Source organism: Sinocyclocheilus anshuiensis, unplaced genomic scaffold (assembly GCF_001515605.1).
Source record: "Sinocyclocheilus anshuiensis isolate Anshui unplaced genomic scaffold, SAMN03320099.WGS_v1.1 scaffold355, whole genome shotgun sequence".
Classification (NCBI taxonomy): Eukaryota; Metazoa; Chordata; class Actinopteri; order Cypriniformes; family Cyprinidae; genus Sinocyclocheilus; species Sinocyclocheilus anshuiensis.
Window position 1 is genome coordinate 1666861 of NW_015549571.1, and position 19259 is coordinate 1686119.

The following is a 19259-nucleotide window of genomic DNA, read 5'->3' on the forward strand; positions in this document are numbered from 1 at the left end:
ACAAAACCAAATTAAACCCTGCGACTCGTAACGATACATTGATGTGAAAAGACACAAAACGATCGGTCTGTGCAAGAAACTGAACAGTATTTATATCGTTTTTTTACCTCTGATGCACTGCAATGTCCGAACGGTCCTGAGCACGTCCTCGAGAGCCGGCACGTGAGGCGTCTTCTTCTTCTTCTTTCTTTACGGCAGATCGCAGACTTACAAGTGCATTACCGCCAACTATCTCTCAAATGGACCATTGACACTCCTAATTAAGATTGTAGATAGAGTGTCAATGGTCCATTTGAGAGATAGGTGGCAGTCGAGGACGCGTCACGCGCCGGCTGTCGAGGACGCGCTCAGGACAGTTCGGACATTGCGGTGGATCAGAGGTAAAAAACGATATAAATACTGTTCAGTTTCTTGCACAGACCGATCGTTTCGTGTCTTTTCACATCAATGCATCGTCAAGAGCCGCAGGGTTTAATTTGGCTTTGTCTGTGTATGTTTTTTTGACTCTCAAAGCCGTGATTCCCATCCACTTGCATTATATGACTGACAGACTGCAACGGTTAGAGTTAAAAATCTTTGTTTGTGTTCTACTGAAGAAACAAAGTCACCTACATCTTGGATGCCCTGGGGGTAAGCAGATAAACATCACATTTTCATTTTTGGGTGAACTATCCCTTTAACAAAGACTATTGTATCATACATGACACACACATGATCAAAACTTTGCTGGAAAACATTCCTTTTAGCAAGTAAAATGTATTTTTGTATAATTGTAATAATGTAAAAAACAAACAAACAAGAATAACAATAACATTTACTGGACTGAATCAACTTAGGTTTGCTTGATTATCCAGACATCATTTTTAGAAAAAGCATGTTGAAATGTGAGTATCAAAAACATCAGTTTAAGAACTCTCAATCATCATTGTACTGCATTGTATTTTGTGCTTCAAAAATACCGAGCTTTGATCATAAAACTAAGCATTTAAATATCATCTTACTAAGACATATTATTGGGAGATATAGAGTGACAACTGATATTTATATGCATTTTGTGTAAGTAATCTGTTATACTGTTATAAAGATCTCATTGATTTATATTACAAGCTGTCAGTTTACTTTTTGGCCTTATAAATATCAGCAACTGCAGCAAATTGCATATGTTTTGTTCAGCTTTTCCTCCTCAAATATGAGCTCCATATTCTCCAATATCATACTAACCATAAAAGCCAAATGTGTCAAATATAATCCTCAACAAAAAACACATATGCAGATTTTTTTAGTAATTTGTCTTTTTAAATAAAAACAATAAAATACATTTAAAAAAAAAATACTGTTCTGACAATAGAAGCATAGCAGTGTTTACTAAGACAAGCATCACTATTACGGTTTCTCATGATTCAGAATCTGAACAAACATTAAATATAATAAAAAAATTGTGTTTAGCCCCTCACTCATCATTTGTGCTACATGCATGTATGACACCTCAACTTTTATTAAGAGGTGTGATATTAATATTATAAGCAAACTAATACATTTTCGCCTGCAATACAATCAAATGAAGAACTCACTCGGACGTAAATGGAATATCTAGAGATCAGAACATCTTAGAGACTTTTTTTGAGTGGGCCTGTAAGCAACCACAGCAACCTAGCAACTGCATAGCAACATACTAAAACACCCAGAACACCTTAGCAACTGCAAAGCAATGCCGTACAATGATATATTTTGATCTTATAAAACCACTTTTGTTTTTGCCATTTTTGAACACTAGATGCAGTCTGCCTTTAGGATGAACAGATGAATGGATGGATGGGGAGATGGGGGTGGAGGTGTGGATCATGTCAGGGTCTCAGCTGGCTCTGTGGCTCGTGTTTAGCTGTAAATTAGTCTTGACCAATGAGCTGGCCGTGTCCTTCCGCAGGCTGTCACATATCACTGGAGCTTTTCTGATGAGAGCTAATGCGTGTTATTCGGAGCTGCCAGTCATTTTATCCCAGTCTTCAGTCAACAGAGCAGCATTACACTTCATTTGCTTTTCCCGAATTTAATAGTGCTAATATGTTTTATTCTTCGTTTACATTTATATTTTATGTTTTTGTTTCTTTTGAAATTGTATGTGTAGTTGATTCCGTGTAAATGAAACGCTGCATCAGCACAGTTATGTTTTAAGACATCTGTGCATGAGTCTTTGAAATTTAAAAATGACTTCACGGTCAAATAGACTAACTATGCAAAAATGACGTTATTGCTGTTGCAATGAAAAAATGAATAAAATAAGTGGTGTTATTCAAGTCAACGGTATTATTTAACATCACTGACCCAACCTACATACAGTCAAACCAAAAATTATTCAGACACCAGATATAATTTTTTATAATTTTTTTTTACTAGTGGGTGCAGGACACTAGTTAATTTATGTAAGTGAGGATAGCAACATAAAGTGAACTGTGACGTATTATACCCAAAGATTCTTTATACAGTGGACTACCAGTAAAATTGATAAAAATTTGGAGCCAAAAATTATTCAGACACTTTGACCTGCCCATGTTTTGCTTAAGTGTTTTTTTTCTTTAATTGCTAATGTGACCTTTTTACACCACAGACTGAACAAAATTAAGCATTGCTTGGTAATTGGTTGACCTATATTGGTATTAATTGTGCACTTAAATTTAACAGCTGACAGCTGTTCAACCGAACTCATTACATGCCTTTCTATCAAAGTTATCTGACATTATCAAGATGAATTTGTTCTGACACAGTTTAACTCTGAGCTATTGTCATATTGTATCACCATTTTCTAAACTATAGCGAATAATCTGTGATAATGCGAGAAATGTTGAAGGTGTCTGAATGAATTCTGATTTGACTGTACATCAGTTTATACCAGCAAAACTGTGTGTTACCAGTTAAATCAGGCAGAAATAGCTCCTTAAGGTAATACTTGCAGGTCACCACTTTTTACATTGTGGTTATAAATTGAATGTGCAACAGCAAGTCAATGGGAGATTTTAATATTGTAATCTCTTTTATTATTATTATTATTATTATTTTATATTATAAATGATAGCAGATGTAAAGCTAAAATGATCTGACAAGGCTAGAATTGAGGCTATACATTAAGCAGTTTGGACTTAATTAATAGTAGATGTTTAATACTTAACATTAGGGGTTTATGTAGAAATTTTGAGGAATATAAAAGTTCTGCCTTGTAGTACCATAAAACTTCATAAATAGGTTAAAGTAAATTGCTGAATTGTCTTCTTTGGTCAAATTGATTTACTCGCTCAACACAACAAAGCTGAATGAAGGAAGGGGGAACTCACATGTTAGTGTTGGCAGTAGAGGTCAGCCACTCTCCAGCTAAACCAATGATGTCTAGACCTGAAGACAGCTGGTTAAAAAACCTTGGGTGACCTACAGAGAAGGAAAGAAAATGAGACACTAACACCATTTGTATATGCATGCACTCTTAAAAATAAAGGTGCTTCACGATGCCATAGAACAACCTTTTTGTTTCTAAATGGTTCCATAAAGAACCTTTAACATCTGAAGAACCTTTCTGTTTCACAAAAGGTTCTTTGTGGCGAAAGAAGGTTCTTCAGATTACAAAAAGGTAAGAAAGAGAACCTTTGATTGAATGGTTCTTTGTGAAACCAAAAATGGTTCTTCTATGGCATCGCTGTGAAGAATCTTTTAAGCCCCTTTATTTTTAAGAGCATGTGTTACTATAACATTTTGAAACATTTATTAAATGGGACGAGCGGGTGAGGGTCACCCGTGCGGACGCCGTATTTGAGCGTGTCCCTGCAGTCCACCAGGATCTGCTCCAGACTCTCCGGCTGATCACACAGCTCTAAGTTGAAGCCCTCCATTCCCTCCAGCAGCTGGTGCGGATGATGGAAGTCCAGCACTTTTGTGGATCTGTCGAAGGTCTTGCGCACATAGTTCGTGAGGATGTCCACCACCTCCAACAGGAACTGCATCGTATACTCCTCACCATTTTTAGCAGGAAGCAGATCTGTGACCAAAGTTGTTACACAGATTCATCAGTAAATCAAATTGCTGCTTGTTCTTACGGTTTGCTTAAGAAATAAAATATGTAATTTACACATGCTGGTGAAAGAGAGATTTTTCTCTCTTTTTAATGTTTTTGAAAGAAGTATCTTATGCTCACCAAGGCTGCATTTAATTGATCAAAATACAGTAAAAACCTTAATATGAAATATTATTACAATTTAAAATAACGGTTTTCTTTTTGAATATATGTAAATAAAATTATTCCCACAATGTCAAAGATGATACCATTCCAAAGTTTGGGGTAAGATTTAAAAAAAAAGAAAATGAAAAAGAAAATAAATTAATACAACTGTTTTGAACATTGATAATAATCAGAAATGTTTCTTGATCAGCAAATCAGCATATTAGAATGATTTCTGAAAGATCATGTGACACTGAAGACTGCAGTAATGATGCTGAAAATACAGCTTTGATCACAGGAATAAACTACATTTTAAAATATATTCAAATACAAAACTTAAAAATTTTAATAATATTATTAATAATATTGTAATAATATTTCATAATTTTTTTCATTGTCTCCTAAGAGACTTCCTTCAAAAACAGTTAAAAATCATAATAATTCAAACTGTTTTTTTTTTGTATGAGTGGAAAGCCGAATACTGTACTTAAACTAAAAATAATGCTACATAAATGTCATAAATCATTTACATAAATGTAAATCACCTTAATATATATATATATATTTTTTTTGTTTGACAACACTGACAAACTATTTGCAGGCAAACACATGTATAGACCAATCATTTGTTTTAACATCAAAATTCAAAACCTTTTTTTTTAGCCTTTTTATTCATTCTAAAGCATAATTAACTGCATATCAGAAGAAATATGTACATAAAATATAAAGAATCCCATTGCAAATTATATTATAAATTATAAGTATATTTTTATAATATAACATTTTATAAAATAAGTTATTTTAGTAAAAGGCAAACTCACACAGAAAACGGACACTTAATCTTCGAGTATGAGGCTGATGATCGGGATTATTGTCACTCACCTCTTGCGTATAGATTGGAGAAGTCCGTCTCTGTGCGTCTGAAGCGAGGGTCTCGTGTTAAAATGCTCCTGGGCTGCTGTTCGTTAAAAAACCCGACAATTCGACTCTTGTCGTCGACACTATCGTTCTTCTGCAAAAATCCTGTATTATTAGACAGAGAAGAAGACTGAAATGAGCTGCCTCCGTTTTTTCCAAACATTGCAGCAAGTACTTTAACACAGATGCAATGGCTTTAAACGTCTCTTCGGCGCAGTGTCCGGCTCATGTGTGTTTCTGGCACAGCACAGGTGATCTGGGGGAGGTAACAGTGATTTAGATGGACTGTAAATGAACCCTCGACACCACTGAGCAGATCATGTTAGGGACCATACCGCAGTTTATTAATGCTAGTTAGCCTACATGTAAAATAATGAATAATAAAAATAAATCAAATCAAAAATTGTTTTACTTTAATTTAGTAGCTTTTCAGGGTGTCTTCGTTTAAAAACAACAACAACAACAAACAACAAAAGATACCTGAGTGCAGAATTGACATCACACTGCTAGGCTACAGAGGAATTATTACAGCATGCACAAAAAAACTGTGCATCGAGGCAGCAGCAGGCGCTTTCCATCCGCATATGAACGCCACTGCAGATTATTATATTGTGTCTTCTGCAGCTTCCTCGTTGTCCTCATCCTCATCTTCCTCAGCTGATATGGGATCATTCAGGCGGTGCATGGCTCTACCACGGCAGCGCCACATATCAAGTAGCCTATGCCAAATGAACCTAATAGGATATATTATAGCTAATAATATATATATATATATACTCCGTAACCCACATTGTCATTTTATAGGCAATCTTATTTATATTCGAACCTTTATATTGATCTAATGAAACAACCATAAACCGATTTAGCACGACTAATTAATGAAAGACCATTTCTTTTGAAATCACCTCTTATCAGTAAGCATTATGTAAAGGGTTGGTGTTATCTCGGCAAAACAGAGGCTTGACGGATTGTGGTTTAATAGATCTCCACTGAGCATCAATTCTCTCGGGACACAATCTAGATTCATCTGCTCACCTCTTAACTCGATTGTAACTATATGCCGGACAAAAACAATCGTAAAGCTTTATCTTTAATAACCGCACCGAAGGGATTTTCTTTTTAAATTAGCCTACGTGGTTAAGCAAAGCAACATTTAGCAAATTCTGTAGGCTGTTCTGCTTTTCGTTTTCTTTCTGTAGTCTATTTAGGCTACTGCAGTGCATCTCCAGTCTTTCAGTGAAGTCCAATAGGCTATATACTCACCCCTTTACATTTTTCTTTAAAAAAAGAAACGCATTTTCAGTCTTCTCCTCCATTCATCGGTACATAATGAGGTAATTGCTGGTGCTGTTGACTGTCATTTAGGTGACCAGCAGAAACCACCAAAAGGGGGCGCTATGAGACACATCTGCTCGTTAGAAAGCAATTAATACAGACATATCATGCACCACAGTGCCAGGTGGTTTTTCAAAATAGTTGGCGTAGAAGCTATTTCAGGCCTGCAAACCATGAAACACGTCCTTCTTATTCACAGAATTGTTTATATTTAGCCAATTTATTATTTTTTTTTTTCCAACTTACCGCATATCTTCATTCCAAGTTTCCTCGTGCATCCATGAGCGACTCCACTCCAGTCATAGTCTACGGGGAGAAAACGGCGAAATCTCTAAGTAATCTGGCAAATAGAGCGATAATTATGATTCCCGCCTATCCACAAAGCACAATTGAAGCCCTCTTTCTAAATGCACCCAAGCGGTAAATGCACCATGCTCCTAATATGAAATTAATGTGGCAGGCAGCTGAACAGAATTCAGCATTAATGCGGGCCAAATCAGGACAAGAGGTGGATGTGGAGCTGCCGCCCCTGCGGCCCAAATCCTCAGCAGCGCTATTATGAGTTCAGCACCGTTTACCAGCAGCTCATTATCTCTCCCAGCAATCCCGAGCCATTCTTCTCCAAATGCCTTCTCCTCTATTCATCTCAGGTGCATTACATCGTTTTCTATTTCAACTGCGATCCTGATTTACTTGTATTAGACTGTGATGTAAATAACTGGCATGCTTGGCAGATAAATGTGGCACGAAAACATAAAGTGAATTTTGAAATCTGATGCCATTTTTTATTTCTAAATTTAGATTTCACATTTTATATAGGGGCCTACATGACGAATTTAATGGCATCTTGTTTTGAAAAGACTGCATATAGGACACTTCAAGAATGCAATACATAGCGATGATTTTATGCCTTTGAAAATTCTAAAAAAAAAAAAAAAAAATCAATAGGCTATAAAAATAGAAATGTGAGAAATTAAATCTACAATTGCTGATTGTAGAGCCCCCCCAAAAAACAGAGCCCAGGATGAATGTGAGCAAATGTACCCCGCAGCTACAGACATAGTCACAATATGCCGTGGCTAATTTTTGAAGAGCATGTTTCTGTTCATAATGAAATTAATAAACAGAGCTGTTTGCCTCTTCCATCACAGAGAAACAGCGGGCCATTACTACCGGGTTAGAGTGCCTACAATTATAGATACACTTCATATAATTACACACTTCTACAGACAGACTCGTTCCCGTTTTTACCTTTTAGACCGAGATGACAAAAATATATAGAAGTCGGCTACAATACTGAAGCTATAAAACTGTCCTGCAATATAATAATAACATCTTAATAATACATTTGAATAATAGCTAATGTTAATAATAATGATAGCTAATTTTCAATTACAAAAAGTATATATAGGCTAGCCTAATTTTAATGATAGCTAGCCTACATTTTAAACAATAGTGGGTTGCAGATGACCTGTTAGTACATCTAGCAAGGCAAAAATGTATTTAAAATGAACAATGACGGATCAGAGTTGGCTGCTCGTCTGTCTTGACTGATTGCCTGTGTGCAGGTGTGTTTAAAGGCCATCACCTATGTTGACAGCGACATTGGTCTGGCTGGCGCGGGAGGTCCGCTGCGGCGATTTGTTGCTCGTGACGCGTTGCGAATAGCGCCGTTTTCCCGTCTCACCGACAAGATTAATGGCGTTGGCCACAAAACAAATAGCCGGAGTGAAATAGCGGTTTATCGGTGATGGACCTACTTGAGGAGGGTGGCCGTAAATTTGTCGAGTTGGGATCCGGATCGCCGCCAGAAGAGGAGGAGGAAGAGGAGGAGGAGGAAGCCGCCATCAGCCCCAGTGTTTAAGTCCTCAACCCAAAGAGCGCTGTCACTCTCAGAGAAACTGCTCCTGTTTTAGCAGACAAAACAAGTCAAGCTGACTGGAGGGGAGATAAGAGGGGAAGTTCTGCATCATTTAACGTCCATATCTAGCATTAATTGAAACAGATTTTTCATATCATAAATTAAAACAATAATTAGGTCGAATATGTTAATGCATTAGATAGTCTCATATAGCCTATATGTGCCACTCTTTTCTTTAAAAAATCAAATACTTTAGGTTCTTTGGGTTACAAGCTCCTCTGGAAACAGAACTTTTTTTTTTTTATTTCTAAAGAACTACAGAACCTTAACAAAGAACCATTTCAACATAAAGGATTATTTAAGTGGCTGTGTTTAAAATCAAACTATTATTATAATTAAAGGACCTTCTAGAAACCAGTCTACGCACACAGGTTGCCGAGCCTTAAAATGATTTCTTGTAGACTTACTTCTTCAAATAAGCCGAATATATGAAACATTCCACGACAAACCCAAGACCATTTAGCTTTTTTTCTCACTGAAAATGCTACTGGATCAAAATGTCAAATGATTTGAAGACCTCTGCATTAAAATAACACTAAGGGTGCTCTAAAAGATTATTTCACAGAAATGGATTTGGTGCTCATCATCATGCCAATAGGAATCACATATTGTCTTGATTAATATAGCCTACACATGTTAACATTGATTAAGAAATGGTGCATATTGATTTCTCAATTCAGTTAACAGAAACCTGATACTAAGCTATATCTATATGCAATATAAATTTGCATTGTTAGATTTAAATAGGCATTTGTTTTTTCAGATGACATAAAATCCATAGTTTTACAGAATAAACAACCTACAGCACAAAAGCGCATGCTGCACTGAAAACCTGTCTGTTGTGAAGCACCTGTTAGATTAATAATTACAGTTTTACTTTAGACGATCAACAAAAACATTAAAAATAAAGTCCAGGAAGCCGCTTACCTTGTAAAAGAAACGAGAGGATGCAACAGTACCCAAAATCTCCACGCAACTAAATTTCCTCGACGTCAGATGCGCCCTCACTCCTCCAAAATCAGCTCACAAATATATATATATCTAAAAAAATCTCATTGATGGATCACGATGACCTTTCCGTTTTATTTGCTGCTACTCAAAGCGCAAATCGCCTATTTATTCGACACTGCATGCGCGTGACGCGCGGCTAGTAATCCTCGGACCTGTCCACAACATCAGACTGGCTCTGAATCACATCTCACTTCTACAGAAGCATCAGCACGAGCGTTATTACGACAGCTCTGGCACCTTCCCGCAGGACTTTGTGCCTTAAACGAGAACGCAAGTCTCGAACAAACACTTTCCAAGTTTGACACAGCAGCCACACACCACACCACAGCAACGCACAGCACAACACAACACATTACATGCTGCTCCGGAGAGGAGTCTGGGTCATTCTGACCTTCAGACATCAAGGACAACACTGCTTGTAGAGTTCTTGCGTTTTATCAAGCACCTGTTCTTGAGCAGGTTATTCATAAATATCTATAAGCGAGAGACTCATCGAGCTTTGAAGGGTTATTAGCCTTTATGTGTATGCGCAAGTGATCTTCTTAACCTTGAGAAGAGAAGCTCTTGTCTGAGAAGTTTTAGTGCTGGATGTTGGACACGAATGGGAATGCTGTTCAGATCGGTGTTGTAGGAGAACTCCACATGGTGGCAGCAAGCGTTCAATGAATGCAATACACTCAAGCGAATTCACACGCACATTCTTAGCTCATGCATGCAGTGCCTTTATGTTGTAATTTTTTTTTCATCAAGGTGATAAGATTTCCGTAAGCATTATTTGACCTAAACACTTTTGGCAAGAAGGAATGCATCGACTGTATAGGAGTGATAGGCTACTGATCGCTAGATTCTGTCATATTGAATGTGTTTCAGCACCTGGACAGCTCCTCTGTGACTCAAATCTGCAGAAGGACTGCAAAAAAAAACAGCAAAATAATCAAACTCATCATACCCGCTGTTTATTGTCTACAAAGAGGTTCTTCAATGGTTTTTCCAACTCAAAGAACCCTCTTCAACGGAGAATCATTTTCTGTTGAATATAGTCTTGAAATGGCAGTCACACCTCGGGTTCTAAATGTGTGTTTGTTGAACAAAGAAACGCTTACCGAGTAACGTCAGAACCTTTATTTCTAACAGTTTAGCTATTAATTTATTTTCTATCTGCATTTTGACATTAGCATTATAGACATTGGTGGTCATTACAAAATAAAGCAACTTTCATTCTAAGTTTTTTGGTCTTGCAGTAGGTGTATGGATGCGATTAAACGTTCATTTTGAAAAACAACGCTGTTCTTGATTCACGCCCTGGTATTTTCAGTGAGAAGCAGCAGGACAGAAGCAGAATATGATCCTTTTTTACAGCTTCAGAACCTCAAGTCGACGCAAGATGGCGCTGGTATATTAGTAGCGGTCCGCAAAGCTCAGTCCACACGCACACCTGCTTCATCGATGCAAATTATGCCATTAAGCAACAAAATAAAATAAAATAAAAAAATACTTGTATTATGTAGCATTAAAACATTGTTCTTAGGCATTGTAGACATTTGACTTTTTGGAATGTGGTCAAGAGTTCATAGGCTACAGGTAAGTAGTGATAATAATAATAATAATAATAATAATAATGATAATCCCAGTGATGGTAATCAGAAATATTTCATAGCCTAAAAAGAATGTTTAGAATGCAACTCAACTTGCAATCAATCAATCAATAGCAAATTAAAATGAATAAACAAATAGTTTTGGCCCTGATTGGTAAATAAAACATTTTAGTCACAGCTTTGACTTGTTTATCATAGCACTGCACACTGTCTATAGCGCATAGGGACTATATATTTTAGTGGAAGTAATTCACTTAGGAAATTAGCGTAATAAAATTGTGTTTTAATAAAAAATGCGTATGCAATATTTGTATATGTAGTAATCCTTTTAGAAAAGCAATAAGCAGTCAGGTCACAATATAGCAAAGTATCTTTCATCTCACTGCTTATCAAAATAAATTGGTTGTTTAGAGAGAAAAAAAAGGAAAGGAAAAGTAGCATGGGACACTGAGGTGAGGCTGAGGTGAGAAATGTATCAATCTTTTCGTGCAAAGCATCGCTTCATTCTGCAGCCAGAAGTGATGCTCTTAAACACACCCCAAACAACCTTTGATGCTCAGCTAGGCCTGGGCTTATTATTTTTTTTCACATTTAATACTCTAAAATAAACAAGCACATGTAAGATTGCAAGTATGCATGCTTAAGTATGTGTGTCTAAACGCCTGATTCTGCCAGACTTTCAACAGACTGACATCAAAGGAAGATCAGAGTGTGGCATTCAGATCAGGTCACGGTGAGGCTTAAACACACACTCCCTCCAGCAGTCCCTCCGTGCAAAGCCACATGTGCTGTTGTGATAGCCTGACCATATCTCACTCTCTGAAGGAGAGGAACAGCCTTGTCTGCCCTATGGGAAGAATTCAGAGGCACACTGAGACATGTTACTCAGTACCTGAAAAAGACACATGCGCAGATCCTTCAGTGATTGGTTTTTAACTTCAAATTGGGACATTTTGAGACATGCGAGTTATTATTTATTCTATAGCATTACTCCAGTCAAAACAAAACTGACGCATCTACTAAAGCACTTGACGTTATTTTGTAAATCAAGATTATGTTAGTAAATACTCTGTTTTCTTTTGTCTTGTATTTTGGTATTCATCTTGGCAATGTGTGAGTTTAGTAACAACATGATTAATTGACTATTGTAAGCAAATACCAATACGCTCTTATCGCAAATTTGTATCTATTTTATGCTTTAGTGAATGGCTGCCCTAATCTGTATAGGCTTCCCGTGATATTTAAGGCCTAACTTACTGATCATGTATTTTTATATCACTCTAGCAAGAAATGACTTGCTAAAAACACGAATGAATGTGAAGAGATGACAATGAATGTTTGAATAATTAGTCTTTTTGTTTTACACGTACAACAAATAACAATAATCGGTTTAATGTTGAGAAAATCACTATTCATTATGATAGAAGATCTGTTTTAATAATAACGTTTAAATGTTCAATCAACATTTTTACAATTTAGGATTAATTTTGAAAATAAATAAATAAATAAATAAATAAATAAATAAACAGTGATTAGGGATTCTCTCCTTTATATAATTCAGAATGTGGTTGTAAAAATATTGAGCTCACTCGTGTTGATGGATAAAGATCCAGTATGTGATTGGATGACTGGTATTAGGAGTTTGGAAACTAGAATTATGGATTTCCTGAAATGGTGTAAAGAGGGGGGAAAATAATGGATAATAAAGAAACAATAATGAATAAATATTTTTCTCTGGGACTTTAAAGGATACAGAGGTACGATGCCAGTAACATTCGAGGAACACATTACAAAACACCCAACAGTTAGAAACTTTATGATTTAATTTACATTTCTGCAGTTTTACAACCTGTCAGTGCATGTCCCCAGTGAGAAAATCTGAATCAAATTTTATTGTATAGTATGTCTAAGAAACAGGAAAATAACCGTTTTCGTAGAATATTAATACATTTTACAATTTATGACAAAACGGTAACCATTATAAATGCAGTTTTAATGATCAAAGCAGTATGGCACTAGTTGTTTTTGCACTTCTGTAGAGACGTAAGAGATTAACCCTAACTAGTACAGCTAGAACAAGTAGTATAGGTTTAAATGTTCAATCAACATTTTTACAATTTAGGATTAATTTTGAAAATAAATAAATAAATAAATAAATAAATAAATAAACAGTGATTAGGGATTCTCTCCTTTATATAATTCAGAATGTGGTTGTAAAAATATTGAGCTCACTCGTGTTGATGGATAAAGATCCAGTATGTGATTGGATGACTGGTATTAGGAGTTTGGAAACTAGAATTATGGATTTCCTGAAATGGTGTAAAGAGGGGGGAAAATAATGGATAATAAAGAAACAATAATGAATAAATATTTTTCTCTGGGACTTTAAAGGATACAGAGGTACGATGCCAGTAACATTCGAGGAACACATTACAAAACACCCAACAGTTAGAAACTTTATGATTTAATTTACATTTCTGCAGTTTTACAACCTGTCAGTGCATGTCCCCAGTGAGAAAATCTGAATCAAATTTTATTGTATAGTATGTCTAAGAAACAGGAAAATAACCGTTTTCGTAGAATATTAATACATTTTACAATTTATGACAAAACGGTAACCATTATAAATGCAGTTTTAATGATCAAAGCAGTATGGCACTAGTTGTTTTTGCACTTCTGTAGAGACGTAAGAGATTAACCCTAACTAGTACAGCTAGAACAAGTAGTATAGCTAGATCTTCTAAACACAGGTAAGTGGGCAAACATTAGAGAAGGGTTTAGTGATGTGTGCCAGGATTTTACCAATGGAGGCGCTATTGCAGGAGAAACTGCACCATAGAGTTCAAACAATGAACATCTTTCTAGGTGCCAAGAACTCCCCTTCCAAATATCAATAATACACACATACTTAATATATTCTAAACTGATGTAGTTTTATGCAAGATAATAGAAACCTTAAGTAGAAACCTCCCTTAAAAAAAAAAAATAAATACATGTTTTAAATGTGTTCTGTCTTTCACTGTATAACTTTTAAATGTTCAATCAACATTTTTACAATTTAGGATTAATTTTGAAAATAAATAAATAAATAAATAAACAGTGATTAGGGATTCTCTCCTTTATATAATTCAGAATGTGGTTGTAAAAATATTGAGCTCACTCGTGTTGATGGATAAAGATCCAGTATGTGATTGGATGACTGGTATTAGGAGTTTGGAAACTAGAATTATGGATTTCCTGAAATGGTGTAAAGAGGGGGGAAAATAATGGATAATAAAGAAACAATAATGAATAAATATTTTTCTCTGGGACTTTAAAGGATACAGAGGTACGATGCCAGTAACATTCGAGGAACACATTACAAAACACCCAACAGTTAGAAACTTTATGATTTAATTTACATTTCTGCAGTTTTACAACCTGTCAGTGCATGTCCCCAGTGAGAAAATCTGAATCAAATTTTATTGTATAGTATGTCTAAGAAACAGGAAAATAACCGTTTTCGTAGAATATTAATACATTTTACAATTTATGACAAAACGGTAACCATTATAAATGCAGTTTTAATGATCAAAGCAGTATGGCACTAGTTGTTTTTGCACTTCAGTAGAGACGTAAGAGATTAACCCTAACTAGTACAGCTAGAACAAGTAGTATAGCTAGATCTTCTAAACACAGGTAAGTGGGCAAACATTAGAGAAGGGTTTAGTGATGTGTGCCAGGATTTTACCAATGGAGGTGCTATTGCAGGAGAAACTGCACCATAGAGTTCAAACAATGAACATCTTTCTAGGTGCCAAGAACTCCCCTTCCAAATATCAATAATACACACATACTTAATATATTCTAAACTGATGTAGTTTTATGCAAGATAATAGAAACCTTAAGTAGAAACCTCCCTTAAAAAAAAAAAATAAATACATGTTTTAAATGTGTTCTGTCTTTCACTGTGCAAAACGTGCAAAATGGTCAGTATAATTCAGACAGAGAATTAATTAGAACTACAATACTATTTAGAGTGAATAGCCAGAAACCACTTAGTAAAAATGCAAATGCACAGACTGAGGTTAAAACGGACTCAATTTGATTTCAGTTCAGCAAAAACAACATCAGGATCCAAATGTGAGCACATCAAAATCTGCATAGAAATTAGGTTTGTGCATCTGAATATGTTGTATCAAGAATGTGTTGTATCAAGATGGAGCAGAGCACCGTTCTGATATTCTGTTTTCTAATTGGGTCACACAGATGGTATTATATGAACTTAGGAACCTGACATAATCGTAACAATTCTTTTATACAGTTAGTCACGTTATTTCATTAATGTGATTCTAGGATTTCGATGCAGTGCAAAAAACTCCAAGATGATTTCTTACAGATATGTTTTGTAGAATAGCTTGGGGATGTGTTCATATATTTTACATATCAAATACTGACAGCATCTACAAAATGCTTATGAGTGACATATACGAAAAACAGAAAACTACAGCTGATGTCAGTTAACATTTGCTTTATTGTCATTTTTGCCGACTTTGTTCTTAAACTCACATAATGCTGTATAAAAGCTGTCCTTTGAACTGAACATCAGAGCTCTTCGTATCCTAATAACTGATAAATCTCACAGTGCTTCATTCTCGGCTCATTCTAGGCATTTTTAACAGAGTTTCACTGTTTCTCTGTTAAGCGTTTGATAAACACTCACACAAACTTTCAAATTCAAACTTTGACATCTGTTTAACTCGCATTTTTCCTCTTGAAAAAATAAATTTTATTCACTGTTAATAACTCCACTTCACCGCCTTATGTTTCAATGGCATGTACAAGTCATATTCTTTATTTTCACACAATAATTTCGAAAGTTTAACAGATGGTTTTCAATAGCATGCTAAAACACCCCACAAGGAGCGAGAACTGACACTTTCATTCAACAAAAGCTATCAATATATTTACAGAATAAAGAAATCTTCCACCGAAGACAGAGATCTGAACACAAGTCAAAACTTGTTAATGTTTTGAGTAGCTCAGGGACAGGAAACATTTTCCAGGGTTCCTTGAGGAACTGAGAATGACTTGAAAATTATATTTACAAGTCCCCCCCCCCCCCCCAAAAAAGACACCCCTTTTGCTCTTCTTGTTCTGGTGCGTCTTCACATGTTTGGCCAAATGGTCGCTCCTCATGAACCTCTTGCAGCAGTCCGGACACACAAAGCGTTTTTCCCCGGTATGAGTTCTCAGGTGCCTCTGTAACTCGTCCGATCTGGTGAAGCTCTTCCCACAGAAGAGCCAGTTACACACGAAGGGTCGCTCTCCCGAGTGCCAGCGCAGGTGCGCCTTCAGGTGGGATGTTTTGCCGTATACTTTCCCGCATCCGGGGATGTGACAGATGTGCTGTTTCTTTTTCCCAGGCTCGTCGCTGGAGCTGGACGACTGGCAGTTAGGACACCGGCATCTCCGGCAGCGCCTGGCGGTGGCCAGGGGGGATTTGGTGTGGAGGAGGGCTGCGATTTGAGTCTGGTACTGTGCAAAGTCTGTGTGTCCCAACACCAAGCCCCTCTGGATGGGGAAACGGTGGGGGCCGAGGCTCGCCGGGTGGCTGACGTGGTTTCCTTGCTGAAGGCTCCACCACGGTATATCCTCCCCGGGGTTTGGAGACAGCTGTCTCTGCTGCTGATGGACCAGGCCTGAGTGTCCCGGGATGAAACCGGGCGGGATGGGGGGCGGCGCTGCGTAGGTGACGGCGGGCACGTAGGTCGGCGGGCAGCTTGACTGTAACGACTGCATGGAGCATGGCAACATCTTGACCGGAGAGAAGTCATAAGGATAGGTGGGGTCGGCCGGAGGGGTTAGGGGGAGCTCGTGGTGGGTGGTGTAGGAGCCCTGCAGGTGAGATTTGGAGGATAGTCCAAAGGAAGAATTGTTGGAAAGCGAGGACTGGGGATTCGCCTCGTTACTCCAAGGGTGGAAAATCCGTGTCGGAGACCCGAGGGTCGTGTCGTAGGGAACTTGAATAAAGTCCGTGGGTGTGGATCCGTGATGATGACCGATCCGGTTACACGTCGCCGCTAGAAGCGCCAGAGGAGAGCGTTTGCTGTTTTCAGGCGAGGAGTTGGGAGTGCGATCCTGGATCGTAGGAAAGAGCTGTGTTAAAACATTTAGCTACACACGCTTGAAAAGACTTTTTGAAGATCAGATTTTGGGGGAAACTTTTCCACATGTTGTGTTCAATGATACATACACAATTGTGCACAAAAGCAAATTTACCTTAGTGTTTACGAAGGATATGATTTTAGAATGAGCCAATGAAACTATTACCACATTTAATCTCTTCTCAAGTTGGGCAAAACGAAGGAATTTGGTTATTTGAATATGCATAACTTTAGCTGCACTAGTGAAATACGTTTACAGTCAAAAATGTCGTTTCATCTGAGATGTTTGGCATTCTAATTAAGTACACTATAAAAAATCACGCAGCTTAACTGCTGCGTTACAAATTTAAAATGAAGTGCAAAGCAAGTTTATTCCACTTTTTGTTCCACTAAATTTAATTACTGATGATGAAAATCGAACTGAAACTCTCAAAAACTCTGTACTTGCTAATTACATGGATGGAAACATCGTTTTAACGATGAAGGAAGTCCTACAGTTCCTACAGTCTTGTTATGTGTTTTTTGTTGTTGTTGTTAAATATGAAATCGTTCGAATAATCGTTCGCCAAATAAAGTAGATCTGCCGGAGTTTGCGCAGCTCAGAGGCGCTTCTCGTCAATAAGCGCCGGTTATTTGCGTTATCCGCGTAAAAGGAAGGACATTTTCAACAATATCTCAAACTTTTCACGAACCTGAAGAAATGCCTGTAGTGTGTCGTTCCTCAGCACAGCCACAGCTGCCATGGCAACACTTCCTCGAGTTCCTCAAGCTTCCCGGTTTAAAGCAGCCAAATTCACTTCTTCAGAAATACTTGAATAACAGTTACGTCTTCTCGCGGAAAGTGCGCTCGCGTCGCCTCCTCTCCTCCAGCTATCCCTGGACTATCTGAGGGAGTGAAGGATCACTTCTTTGGATTTGATAAGGACTTTGGTCGGCCGCCAGCCAGTCAGGAGTGAGATTTATGACTTTGAAGTTCGCCGCTGCCCAATCATCAAAGAAGAGCGGCTCTTTGAGAGGGGGAAGCAAATCCTCTGAATCCACACAAAGCTCCTATGGTGTGTTTGTTGGTCTGGATAAAAGGGCTGATTATTAGGGGGGGATGGGACGGGAGGGGATAAAGGCGGGACAATTAATGAAGTAATCACTATGTGGGAAATGTATATACACAAATAATTGGATTTTCTTGATCAAAGACCCCCTCGCCGCCTGGAGACCCCGCTATTGGATGCCGGAGTCACCCGATCCCCCTTTCTGTAATTAAGGATTTGTTATGCGACAATAGGACCGTGTGTTATCTCCAGAGATCTGGTGCAGGCTTACGAGATAACTTCAAGAGGAAGGAATTCATTTGACTCAGTAGACAGTTCACATGTAGTTTTTCCTGTCCCGCAATTTACGCTTATTGGATACATCACTTACAAGGAGTTTGACTTGTTGGCTCTTTCCAAAAATCACAGCGAACTCGCCATATTAGCAGCTATTCATGACATAACATGTCATAAAATATACTGATATTGTATGTATGCAATATATAAACACAACCATGTAGACATTAAAATTGTGCAATTGAAACGAATGAATAGAATAGATGGAATCTGGCCTGTGAGTAAATGCAACAATGCAACCATGCAACATGTGTGAAACACAGACAGCAATTTTCCCACAGACGATTTTTAACAAATAATAAAAATAGGATGCCGTTGTTTCTGGCACAAGTCAATAAAGCAGCTCTCAAATCACTTTTTCTTTGGTTGCACTAATTGCATGTGATTAAAGCTCAAAAAGCACAAGCGACTGCTTATTGTTTTCATAGCCGATAAGACAAATAGTTTAGGACAGAACAATCCCACAACACCCCGTGAAAGCCAACGTCGAGCCATCAAGGTGTGGAGGTGACATGATGGTGGTGGTGATAATGTCTTAGTTGTGTGATTTGGAGGCTGGCAAGAGGAGGAGATCCAATCTTTGAGAAAGTCTGAACATTTTCCAGTTCTCCTCCCTCTGCGCCGCCCTGAACCAGTCAAGCCTCCAGTCTCCAGCACATGTGACACCTCCACAAATATCACAGGAATCCAGGACTAAGCATCGCAAAAGAGTGCTAAAAACCAAAAGTGCTTCAAAGTAGGATGTGT

The 19259-nt window shown here is 37.5% G+C and overlaps 2 protein-coding genes across 3 annotated transcripts in view; both read right to left on the bottom strand.

Moving 5' to 3' along the window:
* Positions 1–9697, bottom strand: part of LOC107657374 (glutamate decarboxylase 1) — an 18927-nt gene extending 9230 nt beyond the window's left edge. The window contains exons 1-6 of one of the 2 annotated variants that reach the window (XM_016445419.1): positions 9303–9697; positions 8215–8361; positions 6701–6760; positions 5084–5224; positions 3779–4021; positions 3327–3417 (exon numbers count right to left, since the gene is read on the bottom strand). In XM_016445419.1, the coding sequence (XP_016300905.1) occupies positions 3327–3417; positions 3779–4021; positions 5084–5224; positions 6701–6760; positions 8215–8302 (623 nt within the window). In that variant the 5' untranslated portion in view covers positions 8303–8361; positions 9303–9697. Of the gene's footprint in view, positions 1–3326; positions 3418–3778; positions 4022–5083; positions 5225–6700; positions 6761–8042; positions 8060–8214; positions 8362–9302 lie in introns of those variants that run through there. The other variant, XM_016445420.1, reaches the window with a different exon arrangement.
* Positions 9698–15245: 5548 nt separating this feature from the next.
* Positions 15246–17978, bottom strand: LOC107657353 (transcription factor Sp5). The gene is made up of 3 exons (XM_016445396.1): positions 17820–17978; positions 16099–17101; positions 15246–15253 (listed from the first exon to the last, which is right to left on the bottom strand). Exons 1-3 carry the CDS (start codon positions 17868–17870, stop codon positions 15246–15248), a joined length of 1062 nt encoding a protein of 353 aa, XP_016300882.1. The 5' UTR covers positions 17871–17978.
* Positions 17979–19259: the final 1281 nt, after the last annotated feature.

What these genes read in the sequence shown, in the direction of transcription:
- LOC107657353 (XM_016445396.1), bottom strand. Translation starts at nt 17,870, where the DNA reads ATGGCAGCTGTGGCTGTGCTGAGGAACGACACACTACAGGCATTTCTT. An exon ending in CACTACAGGCATTTCTTCAG is followed by an intron (nt 17,102 to 17,819) that starts GTTCGTGAAAAG and finishes CCTACGATCCAG; the next exon opens with GATCGCACTCCCAACTCCTC.